This window comes from Nicotiana tabacum, chromosome 16 (genome assembly GCF_000715075.1).
Source record: "Nicotiana tabacum cultivar K326 chromosome 16, ASM71507v2, whole genome shotgun sequence".
Taxonomy (NCBI): domain Eukaryota; kingdom Viridiplantae; phylum Streptophyta; class Magnoliopsida; order Solanales; family Solanaceae; genus Nicotiana; species Nicotiana tabacum.
This window is the reverse complement of record NC_134095.1, coordinates 94,174,252-94,199,801: the sequence shown is the minus strand read 5'-3', so window position 1 is coordinate 94,199,801 and position 25,550 is coordinate 94,174,252. Positions and strand designations below refer to the sequence as shown.

The following is a 25,550-nucleotide window of genomic DNA, read 5'->3' as shown; positions in this document are numbered from 1 at the left end:
TATGGCTTCGGCAAGAGTTATAGTAGTGGAAGGAGCAACTTCAGGCTTCCTTGGTAAGGAGTTCGTTGGCAGGCCAATGTGGATGCGTGTTCTAGCTTGAGTCGGCTTGGTTGGCCCCGAATTGTATTGTTGAGGGATAGGTTGATTCGACTGTTATTGAGTTTATTATTGATATGGGGAGATCTATGAGTTGCCTTTCTGTGTTGCGAAACGTTATAATTTGTTGGTTATGGGCACACATGGTGCGGTTCTATTGGGGTTCGTAGTGGAAGTCGAGCGGGAAGAGTAATTGGGTGTTGCTCGGTGAACGGTGTATTGGTTATGTCCTATCGGGTTTGCGTGGTATATGTTACTTGTTTCACCGTGGGTGTAATGATCTGATATGGTTCCAGACATAAAATCGTGCGTGGTTGTCAATTTCGAGCATAGTGACTTGAGGTGTTTCATGTGGAGCAGTGTTTGGATAGGATCGCACATTGCAGCGAAGCTATATGGGATATGACCTTACAGGTTAGATTTGTGTGTTCTATTCTATGATGTGAGACGGGTTCCAGCCTTGTGTTGTGGCGGCACTGGTGAGCTTGAGTTGTGGCTTAGGCCTCTATTGATGTGTCATGTCACCAGAGTTGTGTGTTGGATTAGAGGAGATTGTTGGGATCATCAATGAATACGAACGGAGTCGATTTCAGCATGTTAGAAGGTTAATATCGAGGTTCGGCTCGGAAATTTGCTATGGAATTTGTCAGAGGAGAAGTGGCTTCATGAATGGGTGATCTGAGAAAATGGTTATGGTTTATTGCGTATTTCATTTATTGTTGGCAGTATATGACAGTGTTGGAATGAGACTTTGGCTGATAAGAGGTTTTCTACCAGTATTCGGTTGTTGTGGACAACTGTTGTGAATAGAAGTTATCGCTACGAGTGTTTGAGTTATGTGGTATATCATGGGATTGCTCCTGAGGTTGCAGGCATGGGTTATTACAGCTGGTTCAGGTCTATTCAGAGTATAGGTGTGAGGTTTTGATCGTATTGATGGTTTCAGAAGTGGAAATGTGGTTCTATGGCTTAAGGGCCAGACTGGATTGGGTAATTTCAGTTGCAATGTGTTATCGGACCTATATGAGATAGGGTGACATGGGATCACCCCCGGGTATATGCATGGTAAAGTTATTCAATTATTGGTTGGCTTCTAGAACAACTCTGGGTACGTTCGAGGACGAGCGTGTGTTTAAGTGTGGGAGGATATAACGACCCGACCGGTCGTTTTGAGCTTTTGCACTTTGATCGCCGGTTCTCGGGCATGAATTGCCCCGTGTGATGCAATATGACTTACGTAAATCGTTGGTGTTGGGTTTTAGGTTAATCAGAATTTAATTTGAAAGAACAATCTCAGATGAAAGCTTTGAATTTGAAAGGTTTGACCAAGAGTTGACTTATTTGTATATGAGCTCGGAACGAAATTCTTATGATTTGGTTAGCTTTGTTGGGTAATTTATGACATAGGAGCGTGATCGGAATTTGGTTTTGGAGGTCCGGAGTAGAACTAGGCTTGAATTGGCGAAGTTGAGATTTTAGCGATTTCTGGTTGGTAGGTGAGATTTTGATCCGGGAGTCGGAATGGAATTCCGAGAGTTGAAGTAGCTTCTTTATGTCATTTGGGATGTGTGTGAAAAATTTCAGGTCATTCGGATGTGGTTAGGTTGGGTTTTTTATCGAAAACGTATTTCGGAAGTTTTTAGAAAACTTAGGCTTGAATTCGATGAGTTTCGGGTAATTTGATGTTGTTTGAGGTGTTTTGATGATTGGAACAAGTTTGAATGATGTTATGGGTTATGTTGGTAGGTTTGGTTGAGGTCCCAAGGCTCTCGGGTGTGTTTCGGGAGGTTAAACGGATCAATTTCATGTTTTGAGAACTTAAGAAATTGCAGGTTTCAGTTGCAGGCATTTTGGCCTTCGCGTTCGCGAAGGGCCGGGGTTCTTAAGCATTCGCGTTCGGGAGGGTCCATGACATGTTCGCGAAGGTTTGTGAGAGGACTGTATCGCGTTCGCGAAGGTGTATACGCGATCGCGTAGGAGGAATTGGATCTGATGGTCAGTTAGTCATCGCGTTCGCGATAGAACAAACGCGTTCGTGAAGGTCAAGGCTATGGAAGCACTGCGTTCGTGACTGGCATGTCGCGTTCGCATAGGGTAAAGTTGGTCAACGCAATTTTTGTGCTACGCGTTCGTGGGTGGTTGACCGCGTTCGCGAAGAAGGTAAGTCAGGCCTGGCAGAATGTTATAAGTCGTCTTGTTAGCGATTTTTGGGTCTATTTTAACCCATGGCTGCACGTTTTTGGAGATTTTTGAAGGAAATTAAAGAGAGATTCAAGAGGCATCGACTTGAGGTAAGAATCTTGGTCTTAAAACTCGATTATATTGTGAAATCCACCTAGAAATTCATGGAAAACTAAGCCTAAAATTGAAGAACTAGGGCTTGAGAAATTGGACTTTTGATTTGGGATTTGAAGGACCATTTGGGGTCGGATTTGAGAACCTTTGATATGTATGAACTCGTGAGGAGATAAGGAATCTAATGATGTGAAAATTTCTGAGTTTCGAGAAATGGTCTCGGGGCTCGGGTTTTGATAATTTCGGGATTTGTGCCCGATATTGATTGTTTTCGCTTGGGCTTTATTTTCCTAGCATATTGCGATGTATTCATTCTGATTTTGGATAGATTCGACGCGTGTGGAGGCCGATTTGGGGACAAAGGATTCGCGAGCTAGGGATTTCGCCGGTTCGAGGTGAGTAATGATTGTAAATGATACTCTAAGGGTTTGAAACCCTGGATTGCACATCGTAGTGCTATATTGAGGTGAGACACGCGCTTGATGATGAGTGTGTGGTCGTTTACTATTAGGGATTGTCACTTGGTCCGTCCCAATTGATGATTTTACTGCGTATTTGACTGAAACTTATTTGTTATCATCATGATTTAGGCTAATCGCCATATTTGGGCTTCGTGCCAACTATCTGAAACCTTCGGGGATTTTATCACTATTTCCTCACTATTTTTGAATTATTACTTCAACTCAGTCCTGTTGATATCTATTGTTTTACAAACTCAACCACTTTTACTCAGATTTGAAACTTAAATGATATTTCTAAATGATGTTTTGGGCTGAGAACTATTGTTTTACTAATGCCCCAGGGGCTTGTGATGATTTTCGGACTGAGTGAGGCCGAGGGCCATATGTGAGGAGGATATATTAAGTGATATGAGACCAAGGGCCTGAGATACTTTTATACGTCACGATGTGGCTTGAGTGAAATGAGGCTGAGGGCCTAGATTTGATGCCATGAGATGGCTTGATATTGCGCTTGGGCCGTAAGGGGCCCCTCCCACAATCTGCACATCCCCAATGAGTGCGGGTACCCATTGTGATCACAGAGTGAGCCCGAGGGTCTGGTACTGTTCTATGTGTTTACTTTATTTCCATTTGTCTGCCATTACCTGTTGATTGTGTTACTTTATGTGTTATCTTCCTGATTGCCTGACATTACCTGTTAAATTGAGTGTTGAGCCCAAGGGGCGGATTTTTGTGCTTATCTGCACTAATTGTTTTGCATTCATTTGCATAACTATTGAAAAAGCCATTTTCGAAAGAGGTTTAAACTGAGCTAAGATATTTCTAAAGATTTCACAGCGTCACTGTTTTTCTCAAGGGTTTTACATTGATTCTATACAACATGTTGGTTTGCTTTACGTGATTTCTTACTGCTCAGTTGTTATTTACCTTTATTACTCACTGAGTTGGAGTACTCACTTTACTCCCTGCACCTAGTGTGCAGATGCAGGTATGTATTCATCCGATAGCGAGTGTTGAGCTGATCGGAGGCTGAGTCATCGGAGTTTAGCAAGGTGGTTGCCAACTTTCGCAGCACCGCTCTTCTCCCTTCTCTTTCATCAGTCCTGTTTTGTACATTCAGACCTTGTAGTCATATTTATACTCTAATAGATGCTCGTGACTTGTGACACCCCGGTTTGGGATGTGTCGGGATGGTTTCTACTGTTGTTATCGTTATTTCTACAAATTATGGTTATTATATCATGTTTTAGAACTACTTATGGTATTTAATTATTTAAAAGAGGTGGTCTGTTTTGGTCTGGCTGGCCTTGTCTTCACGAAAGGCGCCATCACGACCGGGTTCGGGGTTAGGGTCGTGACACCTTGTTGCGGGCACTATCATAATACTTTTTTGTATCTTTTAGAGGCTCCGTAGACACGATGTGGGTTATACATTGGTGCTAGAAAAGTCCAACAACCTATATTGTATTTTGATCACTTATTCTACTTCAGACCACATGAATGTGGGTATTTTGAGGCTTTAAAATGAAGTAACTAATGAATTGATTTAGTATTGTATAAATGATCTCTCTATTATCGAATTAATGAAAAATATGTCTTCTCTTTATTCATGAGTGAGTTTGGGTAGAAAGAATCTAAGCTTGCTCAGCCATGTTCACTCGGTTGAGCGTCGGTCGCGCTCCCCAAGTTTGGGGCATGACAGAAGTGCAATCGCAGATGCGACCATGGCCATCGCAGAAGTGGCCTGTCTCGCAAATGCGAGCCTTTTCCCGCAAATGCGGAATCTGCTAGGCAGAAGCTATAAAATTGAGGTTTTGGTTCTTTTATCATATTTTGAGCTATGGACTTTGGAATGGAGCAATTTTTGGAGCAATTTTAATCACAAGGATTGGGGTAAGTATTATACACTCGGTTTTGATTACATTTCATGAATCCATCTTCATTTTTAGCAATTGGTTGATGAATTTAAAGAGAAAAATTGGGGGTTTTGGCCTAAAGTTTCATAATATGACTTTTTGAGTTTTGAACACTAATTTGGACTAAGATTTGAGTGAAACTCGTAGGGTTGGACTTGTAATTGAATGGGTTGTCAGATTTTTTGAGTTTCATCGGGTTCCGAGGTGCGGGCTCGAGTTGGAATTTTCGGCCGATTTTGGGCTTTTGATTCAAGATTTGACATTGTTCGATTGGGATTGGTTCCTTTAGCATTGTCTGATGTATTTGAGTTGCTTTTGGCTAGTTTTGAGTCGTTTGGAGGTTGGTACGCATGAGATGGCATTCTTGGAGAATCGCTTGGCTTCATCGGTATTGCAATTTTCTTGTTCGAGGTAAGTAACACTTATAAACTTAGTGCTGAGGGTATGAAACCCTGAATTACGTGTTATGTGATTGATATTAAGGTGACACACATGCTAGGTGACGGGCATGTGGGCGTGCACCATGTGAATTGTAACTCCGACTACAAGAGAAGTGATTATTAGCGATGAAACATCCAGACGTTAAAAGCCCAAATATGGTCGCTATAGGTCACTAACGACCGGGCAAAAACTGGTCGTCACCGGTCACTAAATGCGCCGTCGTTAAAAGTTAACGACCAGATTGGAGTTCGGTCATTAAAGATTCTTTAGCGACGACATATTTTATGGTTGTTATACTTACTCTTTTGTGACCGAATTTTCCCCTCGTTGATTTGTCATCCGGTCGTTAAAGCTCTTTAAAAACAACCACAAATTCGATTACTATAATTACTTTTAGCGACTGGAGTTCTTTTTGGTTAATTTTCTGTTACTTTTAACGATAATATTTTTAACGACTAATTTTATTTCGCTAATACCTGTTTAACAATTTGACAATCCAATCATTAAATAGTTGTAATGACCATATTTTCCTTCACTTATATGAAATTTTAATAAATGCAATTAGATAATTCATAAATTTTTCCATGTGTTTGCAATAATATTCATTGTTCCATAAACTTATACATATACATCAGAAAAAATAATAAATAATCACATGGATTCACATAAAATTAATCTGTCAATTAGAAAGAACAATAAAACAACACATTACTAGAATATACACACATCTAAACTGTATGACTTTCTCACTATCAAATCCTATAAGATAGAAAACAAAATTATAATATATGTACAATGACAACATCCCTACACAACTGCCAAGAGAGCTATACGATCTAATACGCATCAACTTGCTTTGTACTTCTTCAATGACATCCTCATACTTCAAATTTTTTATCTGTTAAAAGAACAAGCTTATGTCAATTTAGTAAAAACTTCTCTAACTATTATATTTAAAAAAAATAAATGAATAAATTTAATCACTGTGTTAATTGAATAATTGGAGTAAATAAATCAAACATGGCAATTATAAATCTAAAGCATAAGACACAAATTTTTCTGGAATTCAAATAACCTTTATTAAAAAGTTTCAAACATGGTGAAAGAGAAAGCTAATAATACTAAATGTATAAGCATAGGGTATAACTGTGCAAAAAGTGAATGAGCATGATAAGAACAGATAGTTTGGCCAACAACAAAGGAGAAGACCAAGAAGAGTTGTGCAAGAATGGAGATAAAAAAAAGCGAATGTTGAACAGGGTGATATTTCAACTACAAGTGAATTAAAACAACAACATCAGCTAGTTAAGAAAAGTCAAGAATATGATTGGGAAAACTATCACTAAAGATGCAACAAATCGGAAACATATACAGAGAAGACATCAAGGGAAAGGGACAAATGAAGCCAACCCACAACATTCTTAAGAGGGAAGGATGTGATCACTGAACCAACTAGGAGTGTATAGTTTTGAGGCTTTACAAATAGCAGAACATGTAATTAAGAATACAAAACCACCAAATCATGGTGGAGGATCCTCTTAATAGATGGCTTGGGTGATTTAGAACATAAGGGGCATCAATAAAAGATATAAACAAAAAGGGTTAAAAACAACAGCATTTCTAAAAACAGAAATTATTAGAAGCAGGCAAAATAAATCAGCACACATAATTACAACAATAACAACTCAATAAAAACTCACAAGTGGGATATGGAAGGGTAGCATGTATGAAGATCTTACCCCTACCCCGGAGGGATAGAGAGGTTGTTTCCTAGAAACCCTCGGCTCAAGACGAAAATAGACAATAGAATCTATGACAACAACAAAAATCAGAAAGATAATATAAGCATTGTAGGAAACATAAAATGGATGGAATTCACTATATTCTAGTGTAAAACATTTTTTACGTGATCAGTTTAAGCTGTGATAGCAAATACAACCATATTTAGCAGATCACCATTTAATAAATATCATACAATCTTGTTGTAATTATCTTACAAGTGACCCGATTGTGTAAATCTTTTTATACCGCCAATACGTTTTAAGCTCCTTCCTTTATTCTCCTGTCACGTCTCCCAAAATCTTGAAAGAGCTCTTCTGTTACTAACGACTGAGATAACCCAAGAAAGCGAAAAAGATATACTAACCAAATAAGAGGCTGAGTTTCTTATTTTTGTTCATTGATGCAAATCTGTTCACCATCAAGTTAATTTCGGGTGGGGACCTACTCTTGTTTTCATATTTTTTACTAATGTTTATCATCTTCTTATTCATAAGAGTTCGTATAGTATTATAACATTAACGACATTCATATCATCACACGAGCAACATATACTAATAATCACTATTGCGAGTGAACTTTACAAATGATAAGAGCTAATGTACTGTAAAAAGTTTTCCAACTTTAAAATTAACTGATGATAACTGAACAAAAAAGGTAATGTACCGTTATAAGAAGCGATTGGTATGACTGGTAAAAGGGTGTTACATTATCATAATATAAGAATCAAAGAAAGTGAGGTTCCAATGATCAAAGCTAATGGATGGTTGATGTCCATATAGATAGTCATGAATATCTTAATAATTGAAGTAAAAGAAAATACAAAAATCTGTGCTCTCCTATTTTATGAAATTATGCACCAGTTCAAACCAAGTAATACAGAAGTCAAACATTACTTCACCTACATGGACTAGTTCAAACCAAGTAATACAGAAATCAAACATAACTTCACCTATTCAATATGTGAAAGCCATGATACCAATTATAGTTAAATATATGTATTCACAAGTAAAGCTGCAAATGGCTGGAGATATTTTCTCCAATTAATCTAGGGACTTTCCTTTTATCAAGAATCTTTTTTGGTATCAGCACACATAATACATTGAGATAAAAATATCAAACAAGCTAATTCATGAAACTTATGTCATCTTTTTCCTACTACTATTGTGTTTGTTTGTATCTTGAATGACACTATCTAATGCTGCTCAATATCAATAAAGAGTTAAAAATAAAAATAAAAAAGGCCGCAACTCCATATGGTAGAGACACTACCATTTCTTTTTATACCTACAAGCACTTGCTACTACTTTTTGTATATTACTAATAAAACTATGTGCTAAAGCATATTTGAAAGTGACACTTCGAAGAACAAAATAGATATCTCTGTAGAAATCCAGGAATAGAGGTATCTGATTAGTTGACTGCTATCCAGTAATGTCATGACCCAAATCCCGGTCGTGATGGCGCCCAGCACACTACTAGGCAAGCCCGACCATTATTCAACACTTAACCCAATTTATCAAAAATAGTGGAAAGAAATATCAATTAAGCAAGATTAAAGTACTGAAGATTTTAACAAAATACACAATATAATCTCACTAGGACCCGGTGTCACGAATCTGAGCCTCTAGAATACAGAATATCATCCTAATACATGGTATATCCAAAGTCTGATATGCGGAAATAAAGAGATATGATAGGAGGGAGAAGATCAATGGCTGCAAACGCCATGCAGCTACCTCGATACTCCCAGAGGCTGGATCTGCCGATCAACTGGATCTACTGAGCCTGAGACTGCCCTGGATATGCACACAAGGTGCAGGGAGTAAAGTGAGTACTCCGACCTAGTGAGTAATAAAAGTAACTACAGTCTGAAGATAAGAAAATCTAGTAAATACACAAAGTAAGCTAAAATCCAAATATACAGCAACATATGGAACTGAGCAGCTAAACACCAGTATAAATACAAAAACATGAATGCAATGCAATGCATATGATGGTACATTCCAGTACCCACTGCGGTGTGCAGCCCGAGCCATCCATATTTATTTATCGTCGACGGCGCTCACTGGGGGTGGGTACAGACTCCGAAGGGGCTCCTACAGCCCAAGCGCAATATCTTGGTCAGTCATTGTTACCTGACCGGTCAGCCATTGTTACCTGACCAATTTATATCATACAGTGCCATTGTTACTACTGTTCAAGTATATCATCCAGTGTCATTGTTACCACTATTTTAAGTATATCACACAGTGTCATTGTTACCACTGTTTCAAGTATATCACACAGTGTCATTGTTACCACTGTTTCAAGTATATCACATAGTGTCATTGTTACCACTGTTTCAAGTATATCACACAGTGTCATTGTTACCACTGTTTCAAGTCACTTTATAATCAGTCCAGAAAATAATATAATAAGCCCCTTGGGCATTTACCAAAACAGAAGTTCCCAGCCCGGAATACATTTAAAAATATCATTTAAGTTTTCAACACTTAGAATTATGGCTGAGTTTGCAAAACAACATTTAAAACCTTGGACTGAAATTAAATGATATGCAAATCATGCTAAGCAGTAATATCAATCCTCGAAGGATTTTACAAATCGGCACAAGGCTCCAAACATGGCATCAAGCCCAGTAATATCAATGAAGTATGTGTATCAATCACCAGTATAGTATAAACATCACACGGGATGGACCAAGTCACAATCCCCAATAGTATCCGACCCCGCACTCGCCATGGAGTGCGTGTCACGCCTCAATATAGCGTTACGATGTGAAAGTCCGGGGTTTCAAACCCTCAGAATAGCATTTACATCTATTACTCACATCTAACCGGCCGTAGACTAGTCCGCAATGCCCTTTCCTTTTGAATCGACCTCTTTGCACATCGAATCTAGTCAAAACCACAACGAATACGTTACAATAGACTAAGGGAATATAACCCAATCGAAAAGACTCGAAAAATGTCGAAAATTCCGAAATTAGCAAAACCCGAGCCCCGGGCCCACTTCTTGAAAAATTACGAAAGTCACATCACCGGATTCCTCGTCTCTCCACGAGTCCGTACATATAAAATTTACTAAAATCAGAGTTCATTTGGCCCCTCAAATCACCAAATCTTATTTTCAAATCCCTAGGCCTAAATCCTCAATTTTTCTACAATTTTCATGCTTAAATCCATACATAATTGATGTACTTAACTCAAAATAGGTGGGGATAACTTACCTTCACATTGATGATGAAAATCCCCTCTTGAAGCTCCCCAAAAATCGTCCATACTTTGAAGAAATGAAGAAAAGTGAGCTAAATCAGTGTATAAAAGAATCTGTATGTGCTTCGTCGAGTTGTACCTTGCACTTGTGCTATACAAGTTGTACATCCTATTAAAATTTTTCCTTGTCGGACACCTTCTGTTTAAACACCCATAATGTCTTGTATAAATATCCAAATGACAAACAGTTTGAAGATTTAGAAACTACACTCAAAAATCTTTAATTTTATAGGTTGTACACCACATAACTCTTTATATATCCCGAGATATGAGCTTCTAAAGTGCATCGTAAATTCTGCCGAAATTGCTCCAGTAGCCCTTTTCGATCCATCGTAACTTTCTTAGATGATATCCAAATCGCAAATGGTTTAGCTTTCCGAAAACTAGAATGTATGTGCTACAACTTTAGTGTTTTGCACTTTTTCTGATTTCTTATAAATTACAAGATATGAGCTTCCAAACTGGACTACTCGCAACAGAATTTCTGCAATTTTCTGCAATTTTTCCTAAGTCCGAAATCACTCCGAGACACCTCCGAAACACTCCCGAGCCCTCGGGGCTCCAAACCAAATATGAACACTGACTCTAAAACATCACACGAACTTGCTCGAGCGATCAAGTCACCAAAATAACATCAAAATCAATGATTTGAGCCTTAAATCCAAAAATTCTTTCAAATTTCATAAACTTTCAAATTTTCCAATTTAAGGCCGAAACCTGTCAAACAACGTCCGTTAGTAACCAAACTTTACAGGAAGCGCTTAACCAACATATATGACATGTACCGGGTGTTGGAACCCAAATACGAGCCCGATACCATTACTTTCTGATCAAATTTCATTTTCATTTTCCTTAAACATTTTCAGAAAATAATTTCACGAAAAAATTCATTTCTCGGGCCTGGGACCTCGGAATTCGATTCCGGAAACACGTTCAACTCCCATATTTTTCTATGGACCTTTCAAGACCGAAAAATCACGGGTCCGGGTCCGTTTACCAAAAATGTTGACCAAAGTCAACTTTAACAATATTAAATATCAAAATTCTTCAAATTTTTCACATAATTCATATATTTCAACACAAAAATATTCCGGACACACTCCTAAGTCCCAAATAACCTAAAGAAGCTATCCAAAGCATAAAATTCGCATTTCGAATCCGATATCAAAATTTCCACTTCCGGCCAAATTTTCTCAAAATCCTTCAATTTTCCCTCTTTAGCCGAACGACTCCAAAATGACCTACGAACCTCCGAATCCACTTCCGATTGCGCTCCTAAATCCAGAATCACCATACGGAGCTACTCCCAGTCTCGGAATCCCAAACGGACATCAATAACACTAAAATGCATTTTAAACCAAACTGATGCAATTTCTTCTAAAATGCTATCTTCCACAATAGGCGCCAAAACGCACCCGGGTTATCCAAAACCCGATCCAGGAATACACCCAAGTCCGAAATCATCATACGAACCTGCTGGAACCTTCGGATCCCAATTCCGAGGTCGTTTACTCAAAATTCCAATCCTAGTTCATTTCTTCAATTTTAAGCTTTCAAAATGAGAATTTCCATTTAGATTTGACTCCAAACTTCCTGAATTTTAATTCTGACCATACACACAAGTCAATATACCTGGGATGAAGCCGCTCATGGCCTCAAACTGCTGAATGACACGCCGGAGCTCAAAACGATCAGTCGGGTCGTTACAATCTCCCCCACTTAAACATACGTTCGTCCTCGAACGTGCTGAGAACTACACTGAAGTAGTCTGAAATCACTTGTTTAACACATCATGCACCTTCCAATGCTACCACTACTCCGTTGAGCACATTAGCTCGATAATTCTGTAGATATACTTATTTATTCAAGCAAATAAGCCATTAGGCCCAATTCCAACATCCTGAATTTCCCTGCCAAGCCTGTTTCCATCAAACGACCACCATATCAATCTCCACATGCTGTACCCAAACATGACTGCATAACTTTGCTGAATTCACACTTTGCATCACTTTACTCATAGAACCACAATAACATTCTTTAAACATAATAGTCGAAATTCCACGAATCTGATGCTCCCATTGCATCTCATGATCTACACAGGTCTTGCTCTAGTTTATTTTATTATTATTTTTTTTACACCGATACGACTGAAGAGATGTGCCGAAATTCACAACCAACTGCTGAATCAACAATTCATTGGATCTACACTCCTGACAAGTTCCATTACCTTGTCCCAAACTAAAGAATGTTCTTTGATCTATAATATACTTCATATAATCAGTTTGCACTGACCCCAAATCTAGTAACCTCGTCTCACCCAGTACGAACTGATCAGGCAATAAGCCACCTCAGACATAATCAAAAAATCCCACAAGATGCCACAATGTGCCAGTATGCTATCAATTCGAACGCGATACAAAAGGAAGGCAAACTCTAGAAGGAACTACTCAACTCGCACACTAACATAGACTTCCTCAGAAAACAGGGAAACAGAACACACAAAAGCAAATATGGGCACTGAACTGAACATCACACTGTTGCGGAGTGCAACCCGATCCAAACAACATACCCATGGCGGTGTGCCACCCAATCCACATATAGAACTCACATAAGGAGATATACGTCGAGCTGAATAGCTCATCACATCAAAATACCGAATATCGGTCATAAACACACTAAGGTGCATAATATCATTCCCAAGGAAACATATAGCGCTATAGGCTACAAACTCAAGCACAACTGAGGTACGATACATGATCTAAGTCTCATCCTGCTCATATAACATCACCGCGAGCGGAACCTCGACACATAAGGAATTTACCAAGCCGTCTCACAACTCATACGGTGCAATATATCTTTACATGAATTAACTGACCACGAAATAAGACCGCGACTATCCTTCCATAAAGAGCGCATTGCTGAAATAAACACAACTGGCCTGACGTAAGGCTCACTTCCACATTTAAATCTATCCACCGACCTCAAGTCGATCCTGATCGTGCCAAGCTAGGCCAATAATCTTTCACAGGTCCATAACCCAATAAACAGAGTGCCCTCCAGGCATAAATTCTCAAATGGATGATATTACCAAAATCCTCATACTTGGTTTAAATTTCTAATTAATCAAGTGACTACATGTCACACTTATACAATATTCCTGTGGGACAAGCTCCCACCATCTTCCGAAATAATTAACGTGTTTGCACATCCAAACCACCAGCTGCACTAACGCTGAAAAGCGATCAAGAATCCCTAACCAGGATGCAAAGCCTTTCTCACAAAACACCGACCTCAGGTGATACTGACGTCAATACCCGTCTTACTCGAAACACTGAAACTTATATACTGCTCATCCGAGATCGTGACATCACAGTCATTGACCAAACTGCAACCTTGGTCCTTACTTCAAATTCCATACCACTCACTGCACCTCACGTGCCAATATACGATAGACGTGATTTCCATCACAACTCTTGAACCGCCGATAGGCTAATACTTCATCACATAAGACTTTCCATTTAACTCACTTCAGGTGAACTATAGCAGCATACAGGCGAATCCTCATAATCGTCGAATATGCCAATCTCTAAGTAGTTGTCCAAGCCACCATAACACTTTCTGGGATCCGCCTACTCATAATAGGCCCTAACAGAAGAATGATTCATAATAACATCAATCACTACGGCCGACAAGCCTCACACGCACCGCCACAAATCTCATGCATAACTCAATCACGCTGAACGAACCAATCACTGACACCAATATACCAACTCAACTATGGCTAGTCAATCTACTTCCTTCCAATTTATCCTTGATTGCCTTAGAAATAATAATACCTCCCTTTAACACCTAACGTATTTCAAGCAAACTCACCCCGAGTGACCTTAAATCACAAGACCATGCTGTCTCAAATACCATGACCATTTCATGTCTCTCAAATGCTACACCGCAAGTCAAAACATCATAGAACATTCTGTGCCTTTCTTCATAAGCTGCTTCAAAAGCTTGACTCTTAACCGTACTTATAGACTCAAAATCATTAGGCACCACACTTTACCTCTTGAATTAACTAGGACCGCTATTGAGAGCCACCCAGCTTTGACTTGGCCCCGAATGCAACCAACTCTACTGAATTTTATAACATATGAATACCCTCTTGATAAAGCACCTAGAGGGATCACTTCCCTCGAAGCCTGCACCTATACGAGGCATAAATCATGAATCTTCCCTCAAGTCTGAACATGAGCCAATAAGGCTAACCATAGCATGCATCCAACATTTCATTTACTCAAATTACCACTCATGGTCCTTTTCCGTAGCTGCAATAACCTACCAATACGCCAATAACCAGAATTCACGCAGGTAATAAACCGTGCAATCAGCTAATCCACAGCAAGCTCCCCAACTTAGCTCGAAGCCATAGATCACAACACATATACTCTATTAATGTCGTAATATCATGGTGAGATTAAACTCACTCCATCATAAGCTCGTGGAAACACGAATCATCTGGAATTTTAACTCTTCTGTAATTCTTGCATTTACTCACACAACAGTTAAGCCCACTCTCTAGGTGACCAATTTTTTTTTTTTACTAAGTCCTAAATTTTTCAAAAATTTCGGCAGAGCCTCCTTTGTAATTGGTCCTATCCACCTGCCAGAGAATCACCAAAACCATCCTAACAACACATCCACAACTTGACAAAGCATCACAATGCATATCAATTACATAAATCTAAATTGATACATGGACATGCGTTGCACCTATTTGAATCATAACACATAGAAAATACCCTTCAACCCTTCATTATTGGGCTATTCAACCAAGTAGGAATATATTCTTCCTTTAGTATTTTCGACCTTCGAGGTGGTCTCCTTGACTCAATGATTTCCTCATAATATATTTACGGAAGCGATCTGAGCTCCCAGACTTATCTAACTAGGAGACACGAAAAATATTCTTCACGCACCCATAACTCGGGCTACTCAACAAATTACAATAAGAAATGAATCACTTAACAGTTCATCTACTATCCAGTAGGCTTCCTCGCCACTATCAAGTCGTACAAATACACCTCGCAACACTAACATACTCATCACGTGGATATCCAACCGTCATTCCGGCTAAAAAGGACAATAATGAACATATGAGTTCAATATAGCGTTACGATGTGAAAGTCCGGGGTTTCAAACTCTCAGAATAGCATTTACATCTATTACTCACCTCTAACCGGCCGTAGACTAGTCCGCAATGCCCTTTCCTTTTGAATCGACCTCTTCGCGCATCGAATCTAGTCAAAACCACAACGAATACGTTACAATAGGCTAAGGGAATAAAACCCAATCGAAAAGACTCGAAAAATGTCGAAAATCCCGAAATTAGCAAAACCCGAGCCCCGGGCCCATTTCTCGAAAAATTACGAAAGTCACATCATCGGATTCCTCGTCTCGCCACGAGTCCGTACATATAAAATTTACCAAAATTGGAGTTCATTTGACCCCTCAAATCACCAAATCTTATTTTCAAATCTCTAGGCCTAAATCCTCAATTTTTCTACAATTTTCATGCTCAAATCCATACATAATTGATGTACTTAACTCAAAATAGGTGGGGATAACTTACCTTCACATTGATGATGAAAATCCCCTCTTGAAGCTCCCCAAAAATCGTCCATACTTTGAAGAAATGAAGAAAAGTGAGCTAAATCCGTGTATAAAAGAATCTGCCTGTGCTTCGTCGAGTTGTACCTTGCACTTGTGCTATACAAGTTGTACATCCTATTAAAATTGTTCCTTGTCGGACACCTTCTGTTTAAACACCCATAATGTCTTGTATAAATATCCAAATGACAAACGGTTTGAAGATTTAGAAACTAGACTCAAAGATCTTTAATTTGATAGGTTGTACACCACATAACTCTTTATATATCCCGAGATATGAGCTTCTAAAGTGCATCGTAAATTCTATCCAGCAGCCCTTTTCGATCCATCGTAACTTTCTGAGATGATATCCAAATCGCAAATGGTTTAGCTTTCCGAAAACTAGAATGTATGTGCTACAACTTTAGTGTTTTGCACTTTTTCTGATTTCTTATAAATTACAAGATATGAGCTTCCAAACTGGACTACTCGCAACAGAATTTCTGCAATTTTTCCTAAGTCCGAAATCATTCCGAGACACCTCCGAAACACTCCCGAGCCCTCGGGGCTCCAAACCAAATATGAACACTGACTCTAAAACATCACACGAACTTGCTCGAGCGATCTAATCACCAAAATAACATCAAAATCAATGATTTGAGCCTTAAATCCAAGAATTCTTTCAAATTTCATAAACTTTCAAATTTTCCAATTTAAGGCCGAAACCCGTCAAACAACGCCCGTTTGTAACCAAACTTTACAGGAAGCACTTAACCAACATATATGACATGTACCGGGCATAGTAACCAAAATACAAGCCCGATACCATTACTTTCTGATCAAATTTCATTTTCATTTTCCTTAAACATTTTCAGAAAATAATTTCACGAAAAAATTCATTTCTCGGGCCTGGGACCTCGGAATTCGATTTCGGAAACACGTTCAACTCCCATAGTTTTCTATGGACCTTTCAAGACCGAAAAATCACGGGTCCGGGTCCGTTTACCAAAAATGTTGACCAAAGTCAACTTTAACAATATTAAATATCAAAATTCTTCAAATTTTTCACATAATTCATATATTTCATCACAAAAATATTCCGGACACAATCCTAAGTCCCAAATAACCTAACGAAGCTATCCAAACTGTAAAATTTGCATTTTGAATCCGATATCAAAATTTCCACTTCCGGCCAAATTTTCTAAAAAACCTTCAATTTTTCCTCTTTAGCCGAACGACTCCAAAATGACCTACGAACTTCCGAATTCACTTCCGATCGCGCTCCCAAATCCAGAATCACCATACGGAGCTACTCCCAATCTCGGAATCCCAAACGGACATCAATAACACTGAAATGCATTTTAAACCAAACTGATGCAATTTCTTCTAAAATGCTATCTTCCACAATAGGCGCCAAAACGCTCCCGGGTTATCCAAAACCCGATCCGGGCATACGCCCAAGTCCGAAATCATCATACGAACATGCTGGAACCTTCGGATCCCAATTCCAAGGTCGGTTACTCAAAATTCCAATCCTAGTTCATTTCTTCAATTTTAAGCTTTCAAAATGAGAATTTCCATTTAGATTTGACTCCAAACTTCCTGAATTTTAATTCTGACCATACACATAAGTCAATATACCTGGGATGAAGCCACTCATGGCCTCAAGCTACTGAATGACGCGCCGGAGCTCAAAACGACCGGTCGGGTCGTTACAAGTAATATGCTAGTGAATTAGAATTTTCTAAATACTTGAAATAAATTCATTGTCTATGCATAAAAATTTGTGAAAGTTTTATAGAACATTCTTGAGTGTAGAAAAATACAAAAATTAGATAAAATATTATATAATTTTGTCGATTTAACATAAAAGAAAAGGGAAAACTTTAGCGAAGGAAAAATAAGTTCTATAAGTGATCGAAAAATAAGAGATTGAGAAATATATAAGCCTTTCAAAGTGAAGCAGGATGGTGATCAACCAGTTCATGCACAACAATTATTTATTTATTTCATCCTTCAACAAAAAAGAGCGAGGGACCTGAGTTGTTGACATGAAAAATAGAAGAAAGTTCTGCTTATTCATTTGATTAAGAAATACTCATCATATCATAGTGGAACTATAATTTGCTTAAAGAAAGACATGACAATAGAAAGTGACAAGGTGGATAAATAAATGAATATGACATGTGATAATTGTAACAAGTTGGTAAAAGTTTACTAACCTTTCAGATGCATGTATCTGGTTCAGTTGAAGATGGTGTTGATGAAGGCTGACCAGAGTATGTGCTTGCAAGTTGTGCAACTGTATTCTCCAAGTTATCCAGGCGTCTATTTAGTGATAGATTTTTTTTCCGAGTTGCATTCAACTCATCCAACAGTGCAGCCTTAGAGGAATTACCACCTTTTAACTCCTTAGCGGTTATTCCACCACCAAATCCAACAACATTGCTCTTGCATTGAGGTCCAAAGCACCTTTTTACAACCTCAATATTTGTAAGAGACGGCTCGGATTGTACCAGTTCTTAAATTTCGGCCTAAAAAGGTATAATATTTGAAATAATGTAATACTTTGATAAAAGGAAGGGTGTAAAATGAAATTTATCAATCAACATACATATTTTTCATTGGTTTCAGGTTCGACAAGCTTATCGTCCTTCTTACGAGTCTCAAAGAAAATAGTCTCCATATCTGGTGAATTACCATTTTTGCCTCCCTTCGCATTTAAATAAACAAGTCACACAATTCTTTTAAACAAAGATGGGGTTTCTTAATACAATAGCACAATTTATTTACCAGATCGTAAATAATCTCTCTGATAGGCTTGCTGCCCGTACGATGAGGCATAATAAACTTAGACCTATTCACTGAGTTTCTCATACTTCTTTCCTATAACAACAACAGAAAATAGAAGGTGTGGTCTGCCGCTTAAAAATTAAGATGCTATAAATATTTATGAAGCCATACCTTAAACTTTTCAGATAAGAAGTACTCCTTGACCAACCATTCCCAATCACTCTTGTCGACCCCCTCTGGCACATCCTTTAGAATGTCGCGCAATGGCTTAGACTTCACAATCAAGTGCAGTTATCCTCTCCAATTACTCCATAACCTTCTCATATGTTTCAAGACATTATCTCTTTGACTATTTATGTCAGCACTGTCAAATTTGTCCTATAATATTTAAAAACATCATCAAACATGAAACTCAAAAGTTTGAGATAAACAAAGAAGAAAACTTAAACCAACAATATGAAATTAAATATTTGAGAGTTACTAGTGACAAATTAATTTATCTCTTAAGATGACGTGATTATTAAATGCAAAAATAGTCTCGACATCATAATTCGACCTTATATGAACATTCCAAAACAACATGAGAGAAGAGCAGATTCATCGATATGATTCATAATATACATTCAACAAACAAAATGCTCTACTATAAGCCTCACCAGGTCATGTCATCTTGTTTTGCAAATTGAACACTTACTTTTGACTTTGAAACATCAACTTCTCAAGTTGAACTATTTGGTAAAGTCCATCTCAGCTAAAGGTCAAATATGTTATGTTCAGCTAACTACATGCTTAAAGACATATGTGCTTTATTAGCTTTTGGAGATTAATATATGGCTGTAGTTGGTTTCTAGTGTTGTATAACTTGTTCATGGTCTTTTTGTAGTTGGAAGAAGGGCAAGTGAGAATGCAATCAAGACTGGAAGAGGAGGAGGAAGCCAAGGTAGCTCTAATGAGCAGGATACAGAGGCGAACTAAACTGATCCTTGTTTCTTCAGAGAATTCAATCCTTGGGTATTTGGGTGATGTTGTCGGGCCTCAGAAGCATTCATTTGTCGAACATCTGAGTCAACAAGCAACCAAATAAGACTGATTCACCTAATGGGATGTAACCACAACACACTCGTAGTGCTGATTTTTTATATCTTTAATAATTTATACCATTTCAAAAAAAGTTTCTAGTTCCTATTACATAGATACTTCTCTTCTAAAAGTGTATCAGTACTCATTAACATAAGGAATGACATGATTTGATGATTTTTTTGTACTAAAAAAAGGATGTTATTGTCTTTCTAGGGGAAAACATTTCTTACTACCTTTGAAGATGAGAAAAAATACAATAAAGACCATAGGAAAAGATACTGCTAAGAAATGGATATTTTTCTCAGTTTATGATGCAGAAGAAATAGGATATTGGGGTTCTTTAGGAAAGCACAATAAACTATATGTTTCTACTCATTTAATTCTCTTTTTGAATTCCTATAAACCAAAAAAAATAATATAACAACTCGACAGATGTAATGATGTAAAGTCACTAGTATTTTATTTTCATTTGTGAACGAAGAAAAGGAGAAGGCAAAACAACAAGATAATACTTTAAATTCTTACAGTAACAGCTTCCCACATATGGTCCAGTTTATATTCTTCAATGTCTGCCCATGAGTGTACGCGCAGTGGGCACATATTATGGTCACGAACTAATATACCTAAGTGTCTCACAAATGAGGTTGAACCCAACAACTCGATTGTGGTAGAAAGTGACGCTGAACGTTTCTCCAACTTTGAGTCTTAGAACATTTTTACACCAATTCTTCCTCTCACTTTTTTGCCTTTTCAGATTCGCATGGACCTGATAATTTAAAATTTAATTCAAACAATAAAAAAGTGGTAAGTGGCAGTGCAATAACAACAAAAAGATATTACAACTTGAAACAGTGAAATACTTATTTCGTTTCTTTGAGTGTCTTGCATCACTTCAACTTCTTGTGGGAGGGAAACATCATCTTCTAGTGGATCAAAACCAGGAGGTGCAAGACTCCTATTCTGAGCTAGTTCGTTCAGATAAGAAGCTTGTGCATTACAATTTTTACTTTTGCCAATCGGGAGTCTCTGTTCAGCGTTTACTCTTACCGAACCCAAAGTTCTGAAGTTTTGCCCTCGTCCCCTTGCTAAGGCGCCAAGTGCAACAAATGAATGCTTAACAGTCTTTGAAGTTGATTCCATTTTAAACTTCTGAGATTTTGATGGATTCATCTCAACCTAATACAACAAAAGAAAGCAGAGTGTTGCTAAGCTAACTTGATAAGAAAAAATAGTTCAACAATTTGTCAATAAGAAAAGGGATGCCTACTAGCACTTTGACTCTTTTTGAGGAATGGGAGTGCATTACAACCTAAATGTATTAACAAGAAACAATATTTGGATTATAAAAATATCCCCACAATTCTTCACAATTGTTTCCAACAACTGAAACATGGAAACTAAAATGAGTAATCATTCTATTCATAGATATAATTGCAACCCAAGAAGGTGATACAATGTTTATAAAAACTTTATAGTTTAAGCTCTAAGGAGTTCATAAGAGTTCAAGGGTCTTTAACAAGTAAGATGTTGTTTGCACTAAAAGAAGAGTATACCGACTTTTTCTCTCAAGCTTATTAGATATTTACTTCTCTTTCAAAACATCTTGAACTTTAGCCGTAATGTCTATCCGATGCAAAGAGGAATAGCATTCTAATATTTTCTTATCTTTTTATGCACCGACTATCCTCCCACATCCTGAAGCACTCTCCCAAATAGTTAGGCATATTCCAATGGAGTCCATAGAGATTGGAGAACGTGCTCCATAGATCAGTATCCAGCTTTCACTGAGGGAGCAGGTGACTGATTGTCTATTCTTTCTTTTCACACATAAAGCATCTCTTACGCTGTTGTATCACCTTCATAACCTGGAGTAACGCTGCTCCTAAGTATGCTATTGGCACCTCATTTGCCTTACAGAGAGTTAGCTCAATATATGGCTAAGGTCTTGTGAGATATGCAGGTTTGAGGAATCCTTACGTTTCCAAAAAGTTAAATCATTCCAACTCAAAGCCTTCTTGATCATCATGCTGAAGCTTTTCATCACGAACAGGAGAAGCAGAGGAGATATCAGAACTTTCCCTCCCCCTCTCTCCCCCTCCCACCCCCAAGTCCCTCTGGTGAAACCGTTTTGGTCCTCAGACACCAAGCTGTCTATGCCAATTGGCTACACAACACTAGCCTTCCATGTGACCTCTAAGCATCCCATGCTCCTCCTAGGGTGACTTGAACATGAACAGTATACTTGTCCACTCTAATCATTGTCCTAATTTGCTTCAGCTGTTTGACTACCAGACACATATGCATCCTAAGACAACACCTCTTCAGTAATATATAGGGTACAATTAAGGTTCTAGGATTTTAAATTTTTCCAAAGGAAATATAGAAACTGGGAAAAGAATAGATTATAAAGCCTATGCCACTAAAGTAAGGTATACATATGTCCATATTGATCGACAATAAAGTACTGAGATTTGCATGCATGCACTTTAGGTTTCAACGGGGATCTAACTAGTGCAACTAAACGCGCTAATTAGATGAGTCCAATATGAACATTGTAAAGAGTTTAACAAATTAAAAGCAAACATGATAAAGTTCCAAACCTCAATGAGTTCTTTTCCTTTTCATTTGTGTAGAATTATCTAACTCCTCAAAATCACCATCCTCCTTCTTCATAATGTCAACAAAATCATGAGGTTGAACTTTTTGTACAACATGCCATCCTTTATTGGAAAGATCATCAGCATAAAATACTTGTAATGCTTGGTTGGCTAATACAAAAGGCTCATTTATTTTCAGAAAGCGTTGGCGGTTAACACTTACAATGCCATATTCAACTACTTTAACTCCCTTTTCTTGGTCATATATATCAAACCACTTACATCGAAACAAAATCACTCTTCTACTTCCAACAAATTGTAACTCAAGAATCTCGGTTAGTTCTCCATAGTAATTAATATTTTTATTCTCTTTATCTGTCTCACCAACTACAACCACCCTACAATTCTGAGTTCTTAAATCTTTATCATAGTCTTGCACATGAAACCTATATCCATTAACAACGTAGCCATGGAAACTTGTTACATATGGCGTAGGACCACGTGACAATGAGACCAAATCTATCATTTTCTTACTATCATCGTGTTTGTGCAGACCTGCAACCTATCATGAACAAGTACATAATTTAACAAATACTATTTGCATACTTGGTTTGAAAACTAATAATTTCTTATTAGTACTCACCTTTTCTTTTAACCAACTAATGAATTGCCGATCCAAAGTTTCTTGAGAGTTAATAGCTGGATTTTGTGAAAACTCTCTACAAAAATTGAAGAATAATATGTCATTTTAAATAAAAAAGTTAGAGAATGTATAAGTAAATTATTGGATCAAATCATTGCTTACTCGAGAAATGGTTGAACTTCATCACAGTTCTTTAAAATATAAATATGTGCTTGCTCGAATTCATATGAATCAAATCTGTATTGTTTTCCACCTCTTAAAGCTCTTCCAGATTCACAAAAAAAAATTGTTAAACCTCCATCACATTCTACAACACCACCATCACAATTCCATTCAAGGCGATTAAATTTTGTTTCCATTGTATGTAAATACCTTGAACATAAGGTCAAACATTCAGTTGCTAAATACCCCTCTGCAATAGAACCTTCTGGGCAAGCCCTATTACCAACTAAAGACTTCATAAAGTATATGTATCGCTGCATTGGATACATATGCTGATATTGAGTAGGTCCAGCAATCTTAGCTTCATTAGCTAAATGAATTGGCAAGTGCTCCATGGCATCAAAAAAGTAGGAGGGAATACCTTTTCTAACTTGCACTCAGTTTTCGGAATTTGGCCATCAATTTGTTCTAATTCTTCCATGCTTAAACATTTTGCTCCAAGAATGTTGAAAAATAAAGACAACTCAATAAGTGGTTCACTCACAGATTTGCAAAGCATTCCACGTATCGCAAGTGGGGCTAATATTGTAGTAATATGGCAATCATGACTTTTTAAGCCTGAAATTTTACGATCTTTAAGGTTGACACATTGAGAAATGTTTGATGAAAATCCATCCGGGACCTTCAGATTTTTTAAGAAATCACAAAACTTGTACTTCTCTTCAGGAGATAATGTGTAACATGTTGTTGGTAAGTCATATTTATCCCCATTTTTTATTGGATGCAAATTCTTTCCTTATATTCATCGCTTGCAAATCTATCTGAGTTTTTATGGTGTCTTTGGTTTTTTCATTGATATTTAAGAGTGTCCCCAAAATATTATCACTTATGTTCTTCTCAATATGCATCACATCTAAATTATGACGCAACAATAGAGTTTTCGAATATGGAAGATCAAAGAAAATACTCTTCTTATTCCAATTATCACCCCTGCTCTCGTGTGATATTTTAATCTTCTTCTTTGGATCCTTTGTTAGTTGTAACCCATCTAAATCAGCCACTTGACCAAGTATATCTTCGCCGGATAATATTTTTGGTGGTAATCGTCACTCCTTATTGTCATAAAATGACTCTTTATCATTCCTCTATTTAAGATCAAGAAAAGAAAGCGTTTATGGCCCATATAACACTGCTTTTTACCATTTTCTAACCTAATTGAGGAAGTTTCTTTATTGTAACAAGGGCAAGCCAATTTACCTTTTGTACTCCATCCAGACAAATTCGCATATGCTGAAAAATCATTAATGGTCCATAGCAAAGCTACATGTAACATAATGTTCTTTCTAGCCGACGCATCAAAGGACTCCACTCCAGTTTTCCATAATTCCTTTAATTCTTCAATCAAAGATTGGAGATAAACATCAATAGCATCTCCCAGACTCTCAGGACCAGGGATAAGCATCGACAAAATAAAATTCTCTTTCTTCATGCATAGCCAAGGTGGTAAATTATAAGGAATAAGTACCACTGGCCAAATGCTATATGGAGTTTTGAAATTTCCAAATGGTTGAAAACCATCTGTAGCAAGTCCTAGTCGAACATTACGAGACTCAACAACAAAAGATTGGTGAAGTTCATCAAACGTTTTCCATGCTATTGAATCAGCTGGGTGCCTCATTATACCATCATCAACTCTTTTGTCATGATGCCATGTCATCAAAGAAGATGTCTTTGAGGACATAAATAATCTTTGAAGTCTTGGCTTAGAGGAAAATAACGTAAAATCTTATATGGTATTTTTTTTCCACTTCTACATTTTATTTCCCTGCTATGTTTATCCTCTTTCCACCTAGATGCACCACAAACTTTGCAAAATTGAAGAAGCCCATCATCCTTCCGATATAACATGCAATCATTCTTACATGCATCAATCTTCATGTAAGAAAGCCCAAGGTCCCGAATTATCTTTTTTGCTTCATAATATGAAGCTGGCAAATTTGATTCATTAGGAAACAAATCTTCCTTCAACATTTTCAACAACATTGTAAATGACTCATTACTCCAACGACCAATACTTTTAATGTGAAGCAATTTAATCACAATAGAAAGTTTAGAAATTTTTGAACCTTCGTACAGTGGTTGATCAAAATCCTTTAAGAGCCTATAAAAAAAATTTGCTTCCGGATTTGGTTCCTCCTCAACAAAATCATCACCGCCCGTTTCTATATTGTCTCTATCGAAATTGGGGTATAAATATCTTAAAATCACATGTATTTCATCTTCACCGTCACTATATTCAACGTCATTATCATCTGCAAGCTCAGAATCTGAATGTGGGTCACCTAACCTCTCCCCGTGGTGATACCACAAAG

At 37.6% G+C, this 25,550-nt stretch overlaps 1 protein-coding gene and 1 long non-coding RNA gene across 2 annotated transcripts; both read right to left on the bottom strand.

Annotated features, from left to right (window-relative positions):
* Positions 1-5,874: 5,874 nt before the first annotated feature.
* On the bottom strand, positions 5,875-16,130 carry LOC142170733 (uncharacterized). Its single transcript, XR_012700166.1, has 4 exons — positions 15,887-16,130; positions 15,488-15,554; positions 6,910-8,787; positions 5,875-6,107 (listed from the first exon to the last, which is right to left on the bottom strand). It is a non-coding gene; the product is annotated as an uncharacterized LOC142170733 (long non-coding RNA).
* Positions 16,131-20,510: 4,380 nt separating this feature from the next.
* On the bottom strand, positions 20,511-24,856 carry LOC142170329 (uncharacterized). The gene is made up of 8 exons (XM_075232216.1): positions 24,436-24,856; positions 23,600-23,796; positions 23,179-23,510; positions 23,017-23,092; positions 22,434-22,935; positions 21,107-21,159; positions 20,637-20,952; positions 20,511-20,542 (listed from the first exon to the last, which is right to left on the bottom strand). Exons 1-8 carry the CDS (start codon positions 24,854-24,856, stop codon positions 20,511-20,513), a joined length of 1,929 nt encoding a protein of 642 aa, XP_075088317.1.
* Positions 24,857-25,550: the final 694 nt, after the last annotated feature.